This window comes from Schistocerca gregaria, chromosome 2 (assembly GCF_023897955.1).
Source record: "Schistocerca gregaria isolate iqSchGreg1 chromosome 2, iqSchGreg1.2, whole genome shotgun sequence".
Lineage (NCBI taxonomy): Eukaryota > Metazoa > Arthropoda > Insecta > Orthoptera > Acrididae > Schistocerca > Schistocerca gregaria.
Window position 1 is genome coordinate 537,741,998 of NC_064921.1, and position 13,523 is coordinate 537,755,520.

At 40.2% G+C, this 13,523-nt stretch overlaps 1 protein-coding gene across 12 annotated transcripts in view; it reads right to left on the reverse strand.

Annotated features, from left to right (window-relative positions):
* The window catches only part of LOC126330835 (zinc finger protein 710-like), a 112,932-nt gene that overhangs the window by 31,942 nt on the left and 67,467 nt on the right, over positions 1-13,523 (reverse strand). For all 12 annotated transcript variants that reach the window (XM_049996431.1, XM_049996430.1, XM_049996426.1 and 9 more), the window contains one exon: positions 111-175. In XM_049996431.1, the coding sequence (XP_049852388.1) occupies positions 111-175 (65 nt within the window). The remainder of the gene's footprint in view (positions 1-110; positions 176-13,523) is intronic.

Here is a 13,523-nt window from a genome sequence, read left to right on the forward strand (position 1 = left end):
CCCCAGTTAGGTGGCAAAATTTCATTTAATCCCATAATCAGGTTTTTACAACATAAATAAGAGCCACAGCACTAATGATAAATTGTATCCAGTAGAAGATAATCTCTTACGTATATCCAGCTCTCCAGTCCTGCCATGAAGGTTGTTTTGCAGTTGTTCTCCTTTTCTACAATTCCTGAAACAAAATTTTAGGCCCAATTAAATCACAATTACCTGTCGTAAAATGAACTCACCTTTGAAAATAAAATCATTAAACAAATCTATTCTCTGCCAATGCATGATAAGTCAAACTCAAAATTCGAAGTTTCACTTATACAGAAAATCTACATGAAAATCTGTTGGGTTAAAACTATAAAGATATTCAAAGGACATAGCATAGTTCTGTTTTCATGAACAATTGAACAATAAAACAAAAGATGAACACATCATTTACACAAGTATCAGTCAATTGAAAATGAGACATTTTTATTTCAAAGCCCAGGAATATTAGTGTATAACAATTCCAATCAAAATTGAGGCACCTCTGAGGATGTCATCATGACAGGTGCGTCTCTCTCATCCTGGGGTCTGAGTGACCAGTCCATCCTTTTTAAACATCCCCAACCTGTGCCCTCCCCAATGAAGGAACTATTAGTTCTGAAAGTCAGGTAGTGTATTCCAAAACTATTCATTCAAATTAATACAGGAGGTTGAGAACATCAAATCAAATGTATTTACTTATGGTTGACTGCAATTTCAGATGCTACGTATAACTTACAGAGAAGGTAGTTTATAATGGTAATTACACAAGCGGCATTCACTGGAACTCCTGAATGTGTGACCATTGGCCTGCATGCATGCAGTACATCGTTGGATTTTTGACTGTCATGTCCATACAAGGATTCTTAGTATGTCTGTAACAGTACCAGCAGCAACAGCGATTCTAGGGATGAGATCTTCTGTTTCCACAACAGTTTCGTACACCAGCTGTTTCATATGACCCCAGAGGAAGAAATTCAAACATGACAGATTAGGTGACCAGGGGCCAACGCGACCAATCCATCGATTCCCAAAAGTGGCGCTCAGATGATTGCTCAAAGCAGTGCAGAAATGGACTAGCATTTCTTTGAGCTACAATTTTATCCATTGTTAACATTCAGAGGTACATCCTCCAGCATTTTTGGCAACACATGTTTCACAAATATCTGATATCTCTGTCCATTGAGGCACAATGCAATAATGTATGGTCCAACCAACCTACCACAAGAATGACAGCCCACACATTAACAGTGAATCACAGCTGATGAGCTTGAGATCGAGTACCTCATGACTTCAAATGTGCCAAAACATGCAAAATGTGAATATTCCCAGTCAGCAACACCAACACAACAGCTTACCTCCGCACCACTAACAAAATGTTCCCTAACATTACAAGCTGACTACAGAGACCATATATTCATTATTGAAATACATTAGTTTTCGTGTTCTCTACCTCCTGTTTTAATTTGAACAAATAGATTCAGAACGTCCCATATATGACTGTCAGCAGTACTTCACACTTTGCCTCCTAATAGTAAGCACTTGCCAGCAATTGTCTCATAATCTATATAAGTAAAAATCACTTGCTGCATGTATGAAAGCTCCTCACATGAGAACAGCTTGACTGATTTGTTTTCCCCTGTCAGAACGAGGTTTGTGCGAAAGAAGTTTTTTGAAAAATCCAACAAAAAAGTTGGAAATTAAAATCAGTTAGGAAAGATCATCATTTGAAAACAGCTAGACCAATTTTTTCTGTATGGAAAAGAAATTTTAAAAAAATTGCATTCACTTTGACAGTCCTGCTGTCACATTTTCATAACAAAAAAATCTGTTTGACAGATATATCATTCAGATGAACGAAAGCAGATGGGCTATATTTTTTGTAACATATAAGTAATATGTAATACATAAAGAGGATGCTTTGTTGCCAGAAAGTTCTTGACTAATTTACTTCCAGATTTTATATGATATATATGTAGATGGATGCAATGTGTGCTGTCTTCCATCTACTGAGCACAGTTTTTTGTTCAAGGTGTCTTTGGTAGATTATGGTTAAAAGTTGGGGCAACTTAACCTCAAATTTAATATAGACTCAGATAGGGATTCCATTGTGGCCTGGATCATTTTTCAATTTTAGTGATTTCAGTTGTTTCTCGACATCATTGACACTAATATTTGTATCAGTCCTCTTTGCAGTGGAGTGAGAATTAAATTGGCGAAAAGCCCCATGAGTTTCACTTGTAAAGACACATTTGAAAACCCAGTTCAGTGCTTCTGATTTTGCTTTACTCTAGTCGATTTCTGTCCTGTCTTGCCCATGAGTGTTTCGATAACAACTCTGGTACCACATCTCCCAAAATCTCCCTTCATATATGACCAGAATTGCTTTTAGTTTTGGGAGGGATCCTACAACAATAATCTGTTATGGTAATACTAAAAGGTTTCACGTATTCCCATCTTGACAGCCAAATACATTACTTTCAACTTCTCACAGTCTACAGCCCTATGCTTTGTTTTCACTTCTTATGAAATTGTCTTTGTTTTCCTAGAAGTTTCTTTACAGTGACTATATACCATGGAAGGTTCCTTCCATCATGAACTATTCTACCATGTGCACATATTTATCAAGTGCATGGTCCACTATTCTTCTAAACCCAACACCTTGTTCTTCTGCATTCTCCTTCTCAGCACTAAATGGTTCAAGTTGCTCACTGAGATATGAAACTACTGCCAAAATCTTCCTTGCTGAACAAGTAAATATTTCTGCTTGTTTTAGTTGCCATTTGTCCTTTGGTTATCATTGTTGCTACAAATGGCCACTGATACCAGCTTCTATGTGGACAACCTCAAAGACATCTAATTTATTTGTTGGTATTAGATCCAAGATATTTCCATCATGAGTGGGCTTTTGAACAATCTTTTCTAGGTAGTTTTCAGAAAACACATATAGTAATGTTTGCAGGACATCCTGTCACGTCCACCATTTACAAAACTGTAATTTTTGCAATTGATTGTTGGCAGTCTTCTCCAAGGACAACAGTACAATCGAGAAACTTACATATTAGTGAACTTAGGTTTTTTGTAACATTTTCTGCTTCATCTGGAGATGCATCTGGTGGCTGATGGTAGGATCTAATTATAAATTTATACACACCCTTCATACTGAGTATTGCCTAGACAATCTTGCATGCAGTTTCAATTTCTATCTCATTGGATTTGAGTTTCTTGTTTCTGATGACAAGTAATAAGTGTAAAACTGAAGTTGACTGAGCCCCTCTATTAACAATAATCTACTGTAGATCCCTTGAACAAAAAACTGTGCCCAGTAGTTGGAGGACAACATGTCACACCACTGTTTACCATTAGGCTTTCCTTTTGATACATGCTCAGATTTCCCCCAAATATATTACTGCTGAGCTTCACTGATTTTTTTGGAGTGCTTCAAACTCTGGGATTTTGTTGTGAGCTTTTCTGCCGTTTTCACTAATATTTTAATGCTCTCACCTGTAGGAGGCACTTCTTCAGATCTTATGACACTTCCGGGTCACCTACAGCTATCTATATTTGGGCTGGATGGAAAGTTGCCCAATCCCTGCCTAGCTCATCACAGAACCATCAAAGTCTAAAATTCCCTCCTTCCACTTGACTCAAAACCAGAATACTACAATAAGTTCTGGGATCAATTCAGCAGATTATGAGCTTCATTGAAACTTGTTGAAAAAGGTTACCTTCTCAACTCTCATTGCCAATCACTGTAAAGATCCAAGCATGACCTCAAAACCCAGGCAGCAGGTATCACTTGTTCCAAGATGTGCCACTATCTGCAGCTGGTTGCATCATGTTCTATCAGTGGCTACTGGAACAGCCTCTTCAACATGATGACTGAGCCCCAAGGAATATACACTGAGTGCACCTGCTGTTCTTTTCCATCTCTTGCTGGCATTTCCCTCAGGGGCATCATTAATCACAGTATGTTTCAACTGCTGACTATTAATAGACTCCTTCTCTTTTGCATTTGCCTCCTTTCGACACAGGACACAGCAAGTTGTAAAGTGAGTCTCATTGGCTCAGTTTCGGTTTCAGTGGAACTTGTTGATCAGGAGGATTTGTATAATGCCCCAAGTTCTTTCTGGTCCCTACATGCCCTCTAGTGGCACTCAGCTCTACCACTGACATGCCACACACAGATCACGTACATTGTGTACAGAAGACATGATTCACAGTTGAGAATAGTACTTGATGTATCTTTCGCATCATTGGTACATGAGTCCCAGTATTTCCCCCAAGCATACAGATTTGCAGTAGCTTCCAATCATCTGACTGTATTCAAGGCAATTTCCAGCAGCTTAGGAATGTCAACTAACTCACCCCATTTTTGATAATACTCACACTATTAAGTGAAAAAAACTCATATGTAATAATAAAAGCAAACACTTTTTTTTTACTTTCTAGACATGCTATCAGTTTTTAATTAAAAACTTATCCTTAGGAAAGAAACATTTGTACAATCAGAACAACTTCAGCAGAAATTTAAAATTTGTTTTGCTACCTGTCAGACATGATATGTTATTGGTTAAATAATTAAAAACTACCATGGCCATTTAGTCCCCTGGCATCTTCTGGGATAAGTAATTCAGGTCACTTTTCTTCTCCTGTTGTTATTTGTGATGGCATCACCTGAAGTGATCTAGGGAGCAGTACAAAATTTTTATCAGTGTGGTCAAATGTGAATTTGAACTGTGGTCCTTCCAAGTGTGAGTCCAGGGCCACACCAATATGCCACCTCATTTGATCAGCTTCAATGAAACATAACTTTTGCCCAATAAGCAGACAATGTGATTTGTGTTATCTACCTTTAGAAACTTCTCACACTCAAAAAGTCATTGCTCAATCTGTGCATGAAGGGTCAGATTTCAATAGTACTTTTGTAACTCTTTCATACTCTTCTGCTGGAAAATCATGACTTTGCATTCACAACAGTTATTCCTTGATATAGAGGTATGCATTATTTGCAAATTTTCAACATTAACATGTACTTTGAACTCCACAAATCATTTTGTGTTTTAATGGGTATAATTTCTACTATAATTATTTTCCCACCTTCCTCAATTCCCACCAATGGCCTTGCCACAGTGGTAACACTGGCTCCTATCAGCTCACCGAAGTTAAGTGTTGCAAGTCTCGGCTAACACTTGTATGGGTGACGATCTGGGTCTGTCAAGCACTGTTGGCAAGTGGGATGCACTCAGACCTTGTGAGGCAAACTGAGGAGCTACTTGCCTGAGAAGCAGCAGCTCCAGTCACAAAAACTGACAACAGCCTGAAGAGTAATGTGCTGATCACATGACCCTGCACATCTACGTCCAGTGACTAGCAAATGAGGCTGACACAGCGGTAGGTCGGTACCATTGGGCCTTCAACAGCCTATTCTTATGGAGAGGGAGAGGATGGGGGGGGGGGGGAGGAGAGAGAGAGAGAGAGAGAGAGAGAGAGAGAGAGAGGGAGAGAGAGAGGGGAGAGAGAGAGAGAGAGAGAGAGAGGGAGAGAGAGAGAGAGAGAGAGAGAGAGAGAGAGAGAGAGAGAGAGAGAGAGAGAGATTTCCTCAATTCTTGTTATATTACACACAGCACCCTGCGGAGCAGCAGATCATGGCCCATTTCTACTGTTACTTCGCATGCCATAATCAGGAATTTGTTGTGGATGAGTTGCTTGTTTGTGTCTAAGGCAAAACACAGTGCTTCAACCCTATTAAACTCTGCATCTGGGCTGCATAGAAAGCAGAAAAGTGCATCAGCATTGGAAGGCCATGTAGTAGGTGTAGTTACTTAGGAACAATGTCCACTGTTGCAGCCGCTGTGCCATCTTATTGAGAAGTTTCAAATGGGGATCAATCATGATACATGTGAAACTTCCCGATGCTGTACCAGGTCTGTTCAAAAAATTCCGGAACTTTGTCCATAAAATTTGCCTACATTTACCTTTACTTATTGTGCATGGTCTCCTTCAAAATACTCTCATCTACAATTTACACACCATTCCCAAAGCTGTTTCCACTTTTGGAAGCAGTCTTGGTGCACCTCTTGCTGGATCATGTGAAGCACCATCTGCAAATTTTCTTTTATCTCATCCATCATTGCAGATCTTTGTTCTTTCAATGAAGTTTTCAACTTCAGAAATAAAAAGTCCACAGGGGTAAGGTCTGTAGAGTATGAAGTATGAGGCAGCACAGTGATTTCTATTTTTGTACAATAGTCACACACCAACAGGGACAAATGTGCGGGTGTGTTATCATGATGCAAGAGCCTTGAATTGTATTGACACATTTCAGGCCGTTTCCTTCTCACATTTTCCTTCAGGCATTGCAACACATACCAATAGCACCATCAATTAATAGTTTGTCCCTGTGGCAGGAATTCATGATGAACTAATCCTTCAAAGTCAAAGAAAATTATGAGCACGGCGCTGACATTTGACCTGACCTCATGAGCTTTTTTTGGGTCTTGGAGACTGTGTGAACCATTTGTAACACTGTGTACAGCTTAAGCACTCATCACCATAGGCTTCCTGCATCATTTGATGTGTCTCTGCAAAGATTTTCTTGAGTTTCAGGCAAAATTTAATGAAGAGGACTAACTCAGCCATTTCGAAATCTGTGCGACACAACACTCTACTCAATACAGCACTGAATAATAAGTAACAGACATATAACACTAAAACTTCTGGCAGTTACACATTAGACACAGACGTGTGCAGGAATGCCAACCCCCTTTCACTCCAACACTCCATTGGTAGGAAATTACAAATGTTCCAGAATTTTTTTAACAGGCCTCTTAAACCAATTCTCAATTTATGAAGAATTCCTCTGTGACACTTCCAGTGTATTAGATGCAAATGCATTCCTTGCCATTGGCCTATTTGTGGGCTAGCATGACACCAATGTCAAAATCTGAAACAGCAAGAGTTAAATGTTTCCTGGGATGGAACACTGCCAAACAAGAGGCCCACCTGAGGCACTTTTTAAGATGCACGAAAGCCTTCTGGCATGCCACACAGATTTAACACCTTTTTTACGTAGTTGATAAAGCAGGTGGGAATAAACTTCGCATAATAATTTATTTTGTCGATGAATGACTGTAGTCTTTGAGGTTCTTTGCAGCTGGTAAATTAGTGATTGCCTCCACATCTTTTTAAGTCCTAGTTACTTGACATCTGGCTCAAGGAAACTACATTTCTGGAGGTAACAATACAGACCATGGCCCTGGAGCCACTAACATCTGTAGGTATGCAAGTGCTGCTCCCATGTGGCCCCATTAATTTGTAAGTCATCTAAATAATTAATGCAGTTCGGAATACCTTGGATGAGTTGCTCATGCTATCTCTGAAATATCGCAGGGTGCTTGCAACCCTGAATGGCAAACTCTTACACAAATATGTGATAAGTGGCGTATTATCACTAAAAAACATTCCATTTGACAACCTACAGGCAACTGAAAGTAGGCATCAGCAAGATCTAGCTTATTGGGCTCCCAGCCAATTTTGCCAACTGTTCCTCCACCCTAGGATGGGAATACAGATCAACATTTGCTTTGGCATTGACAGTAAACTTAAAATCACCACAAATTCTAAAGTGATTCATTTGATTTCTTAGCAATGAGCATGGTGACAGCCCATCGGCTCAAATATACTGGGGATTTGACATCCCATACTTTGCATCCTATCTGGTTCAGCTTTAACTTGGTTGCACATGCCAATGGCTCTGGACAGGCTCTACAAAACATGTTTGTTGTTGTTGTATTCAGTCCTGAGACTACTTTTATGCAGCTCTCCATGTTACCCTATCCTGTGCAAGCTTCTTCATCTCCCAGTAACTACTGCAACCTACATCCTTCTGAATCTGCTTAGTGTATTTATCTCTTGGTCTCCCTCTACGATTTTTACCCTCCACACTGCTCTCCAACACTAAATTTGTAATCCCTTGATGCCTCAGAACATGTCCCACCAATCGGTCCCTTCTTCTTGTCAAGTTGTGCCACAAACTCCTCTTCTCCCCAATTCTATTCAATACCTCCTCATTAGTTACGTGATCTACCCATCTAATCTTCAGCATTCTTCTGTAGCACCACATTTTGAAAGCTTCTATTCTCTTCTTGTCCAAACTATTTATCGTCCATGTTTCACTTCCATACATGGCTACACTCCATACGAATACTTTCAGAAACGACTTCCTGACACTTAAATCTATACTCGATGTTAACAAATTTCTCTTCTTCAGAAACGCTTTCCTTACCATTGCCAGTCTACATTTTATATCCTCTTTACTTCGACCATCATCAGTTATTTTGCTCCCCAAATAGCAAAACTCTTTTACTATTTTAAGTGTCTCATTTCCTAATCTAATTCCCTCAGCATCACCTGACTTAATTCGACTACATTCCATTATCGTCGTTTTGCTTTTCTTGATGATCTTATATCCTCCTTTCAAGACACTGTCCATTCCGTTCAACTGCTCTTCCAAGTGCTCTGCTGTCTCTGACAGAATTACAATGTCATCGGCAAACCTCAACGTTTTTATTTCTTCTCCATGGACTTTAATACCTTCTCTGAATTTTTCTTTTGTTTCCTTTACTACTTGCTCAATATACAGATTGAATAACATCGGGGACAGGCTCCCTTCCAAACCACTGCTTCCCTTTCATGCACCTCGACTCTTATAACTGCCATCTGGTTTCTGTACAAATCGTAAATAGCGTTTCACTCCCTGTATTTTACCCTTGCCATCTTTAGATTTTGAAAGACAGTATTCCAGTCAACATTGTCAAAAGCTTCCTCTAAGTCTACAAATGCTAGAAATGTAGGTTTGCCTCTCCTCAATCTATTTGCTAATATAAGTCGTAGGATCAGTATTGCCTCACGTGTTCCAACATTTCTGCGGAATCCAACAGTTTGGATTCTTCCCCCTAGGTCGGCTTCTACCAGTTTTTCCATTTGTCTGTAAAGAATTCGCATTAGTATTCTGCAGCTGTGACTTATTAAACTGATAGTTTGGTAATTTTCACATCTGTCAACATCTGCTTTCTTTGGGATTGCAATTATTATATTCTTCTTGACATCTGAGGGTATTTCACCTGTCTCATACATCTTGCTCACCAGATGGTAGAGTTTTGTCAGGACTGGCTCTTCCAAGGCCATCAATAGTACCAATGGAATGTTGTCTACTCCGGGGGCCTTGTTTCGACTCAGGACTTTCAGTGCTCTGTCAAACTCTTCACATAGTATCATATCTCCCATTTAATCTTCATCTACATCCTCTTCCATTTCCATAATATTGTCCTGAAGTACATCGTCCTTGTATAGACGCTCTATATACTCCTTCCACCTTTCTGCTTTACCTTCTTTGCTTAGAACTGGGTTTTAATCTGAGCTCTTGATATTCATGCAAGTGGCTCTCTTTTCTCCGAAGGTCTCTTTAATTTTCCTGTAGGCAGTATCTATCTTACCCCTAATGAGATAAGCCTCTACATCCTTACATTTGTCCTCTAGCCATCCCTACTTAGCCATTTTGCACTTCCTGTCGATCTCATTTTTGAGACGTTTGTATTCCTTTTTGCCTGCTTCATTTACTGCATTTTTATATTTTCTCCTTTCATCAATTAAATTCAATATTTCTTCTGTTACCCAAGGATTTCTATGAGCCCTCGTCTTTTTACCTACTTGATCCTCTGCTGCCTTCACTACTTCATCCCTCAGAGCTACCCTTTCTTCTTCTACTGTATTTCTTTCCCCCATTCCTGTCAATTGTTCCCTTATGCTCTCCCTGAAACTCTGTACAATCTCTGGTTTAGTCAGTTTATGCAGGTCCCATCTCCTTAAATTCCCACCTTTTTGCAGTTTCTTCAGTTTTAATCTACAGTTCATAACCAATAAATTGTGGTCAGAGTCCACATCTGCCCCTGGAAATGTCTTACAATTTAAAACCTGGTTCCTAAATCTCTGTTCTACCATTATATAATCTATCTGATACCTTCTAGTATCTTCAGGATTCTTCCATGTATACAACCTTCTTTTAATATTCTTGAACCAAGTGTTAGCTATGATTAAGTTATGCTCTGTGCAAAATTGTACCAGACGGTTTCCTCTTTCATTTCTCTCTCCCAATCCATATCCAGCCACTATGTTTCCTTCTCTCCCTTTTCCTACTCTCAAATTCCAGTCACTGATGACTATTAAATTTTCGTCTCCCTTCACTACCTGAATAATTTATTTTATCTCATCATACATTTCATCAATGTCTTCATCATCTGCAGAGCTAGTTGGCATATAAACTTGTACTACTGTAGTAGTCAATTTCTTCATCATCTACAGAGCTAGTTGGCATACAAACTTGTACTACTGTAGTAGACATGGGCTTCGTGTCTATCTTGGCCACAATAATGCGGTCACTATGCTGTTGGTAGTAGCTTACCCGCACTCCTATTTTTTTATTCATTATTAAATCTACTCCTGCATTACCCCTATTTGATTTTGTATTTATAACCTTGTATTCACCTGACCAAAAGTCTTGTTCCTCCTGCCACCGAATTCACTAATTCCCACTATATCTAAATTTAAGCTATCCATTTCCCTTTTTAAATTTTCTAACCTACCTGCCCGATTAAGGGACCTGACATTCTACGCTCCGATCCGTAGAACGCCAGTTTTCTTTCTCCTGATAACGACATCCTCTTGAGTAGTCCCCGCCCGGAGATCTGAATGGGGGACCATTTTACCTCTGGAATATTTTACCCAAGAGGACGCCATCATCATTTAACCATAGAGTAAAGCTGCATGCCCTCAGGAAAAATTACGGCTGTAGTTTCCCCTTGCTTTCAGCCGTGCACAGTACCACCACAGCAAAGCCGTTTTAGTTAGTGTTGCAAGGCCAGATCAGTCAATCATCCAGACTGTTGCCCCTGCAGCTACTGAAAAGGCTGCTGCCCCTCTCCAGGAACCACACGTTTGTCTGGCCTCTCAACAGATACCCCTCCGTTGTGGTTGCACCTACAGTACGGCCATTTGTATCGCTGAGGCACACAAGCCTCCCCACCAACGGCAAGGTCCATGGTTCATGGGAGTAGGCTACAAAACTTAGGTACAGCCAATTCCTTTAAGGACACGTGGGCCTAGAACCCTATTGCACAACCTAATGTTAGTTTAAACATCTGCTTAAATTGTGCACATAGTGTATCAAGTTCTAAAAATGATATCACAGCTGAAACTAGATTCAGCTGGTCCTCAATTTGAAAACCGAAAAGCACAAAAATATTCAAGCCGAAAATGTTAGTTAGTGATTGGCCACTGTACATCAGCACTTTGTACTAAGAGGACCTCAGCTGTGTGAAGCCGACATGTTAGTGTGCATTCTCATTAATCAGAGGCATGGTCACATCTTTGGTCAACTGAAAATCCACTACTATTCTATTGTGTGCAGAACACTGATGGCCAATGCTGTTGATGCACTTCGGCTGATGCAGACACTTACTAGAAAGCCCCAGTTTGCAGCACACAAAACAGGTGTCATGGAAAGGGCAGTGATACAGTCAATGCCATGGGCCATAATCTGAACACAAATTGATGGCATGACTTTTTCTGGGACCCTTTGACAATGAAGGAGAGGAAAATGCTGTACTAGTCTCAGCTTGCATTGGGACATGCCGATGGCAAGCAAAGCGCTTCTGCTTGCGAGTGTCTACTGGTGATGAGAGGGAGGGTAAGGGGGGGGGGGGGGGGGGGGGGACGACTATTAACTACTGCCCTAACTATTTGGTCCCTTACCACTGGACTACTGGAAGTACAGGTGCTCAGTGAATAATATGATGACACTGACTGGGAGTCATCAGTTGGTCATAGAATGCAACAGCAGCTAATGCTATTAACAACATTAACGCCAGAGGAATTTTGGACACAGTTTGATACAGTTACTTTGTGAGCTGTGGCAATTTTCAACACACTGAACAGGGTTGGATCAGATGACTCTAAGGCCTTCGCACTAACTTCTCTGCCAGGAAGAAGATGTTCTGGATTGTCTTAGTTAAAATGTCGGTGTTCTGAGTGTTGCAATGTTGGTTGTATACATCACAGACACTGAAAATTGTAGGTATGTTCATTAATCGGTGTGTGTGGAGAGTACAGAGTACAAAATAATAGTTCCACTTTCTGCCACCTCATGAAAATATGCCACTGTAAGCAGTGATAATGTGAAATGTTTCCTGTTTTGACCTCAGTCTGCTGTTTATCACTTGGCAACATGTGCTGATTTCTTTTGTGATGTGACTCTTGGTTAAAGATTTAAGAAGGTTGAACTTTTCAGTACAAAATGCAATGGCTGTTGAAGAAAAACTGTGCATTGCTGGTAAAATTGTTTTATCAGAATGGCAGCAACAACAACACCGCATTGTGGGAGTATCGTCAACATAAAAAAGCTACAAAGATGCCCCGTGTCAATAAATGAACTAAAAAATATGACCAAGAAATCTCAGGAAACAGGTGAATTAGGTGATGCAGCAGGGAGAGAGAGGCAGCCCATTCCCATGGCAGTGGTTGATGAAGTTGCTACAGCTACAGCCAACCATGCAGCACATGCCTCTACTCTGCAGCCAGAACTTGAGCTGTGTCGTGGCAATTGTCTCTCTCATGGCCAACACTTCAAAAGATTTTGTGGTGCATTTTACACTGGTGTCCCTACAAGATACAGAATGTGCACCAAAAGAAGCCAGAAGATAAGCTTAAATGCCATGACTTTGCCCTTGATTTTTTGGCACACATGGAAATGGATGACATGTGGCTGAGGAATATTCTTTGGACAGATGAGTCACATTGTACTCTGCACAATGCCATGAAACCACAGAACTGTCGCATATAGATTCTACCCCACCACATTTTGTGTACGAGATGCGACAATAAAGTAATGAAACTGATTTTCTTTGCAAGATGTGGCAACCCTGCATGCTGGCATAGGCACAATATTTTTGACCTTGGTCTGTAAGCTTCTTCTAGTCCAAGCGGCACATCGATACAACTGCTGAGTCATGAGGCGTGCTGTAATAAGTTAACACGTGTTCGTATCTCTCGTCATGGAAATGGAACCGCATAATATTGCGGATCGGTATGCCATTTCTTTTTGCGTTAAATTGGGTGAAAATGCGACGACAACTTACAGTAAGTTTCAGAAGGCTTTTGGAGAGAAGGTTATGTCAAGAGCTCAAGTTTTTCATTGCCATAAAATGTTTAGTGAAGGCAGCACGAATGTTGAAGATGAAGACCGCAATGGACGATCATCAACCTCCTTTGATTCCAAGGGAATTCTTCATAAAGAGTGGATGCCTCCTGGAAAAACAGTTAACCAATATTACTAAAAAGAAATTTTAGAAAGGCTTCATAAAAGAGTTCTTCGTGTCCGTGCCAACATTTCTGATAATTGGATTCTGCGTCACGATAATGCGCCATCCAATACTGCTCTGTCAGTACAG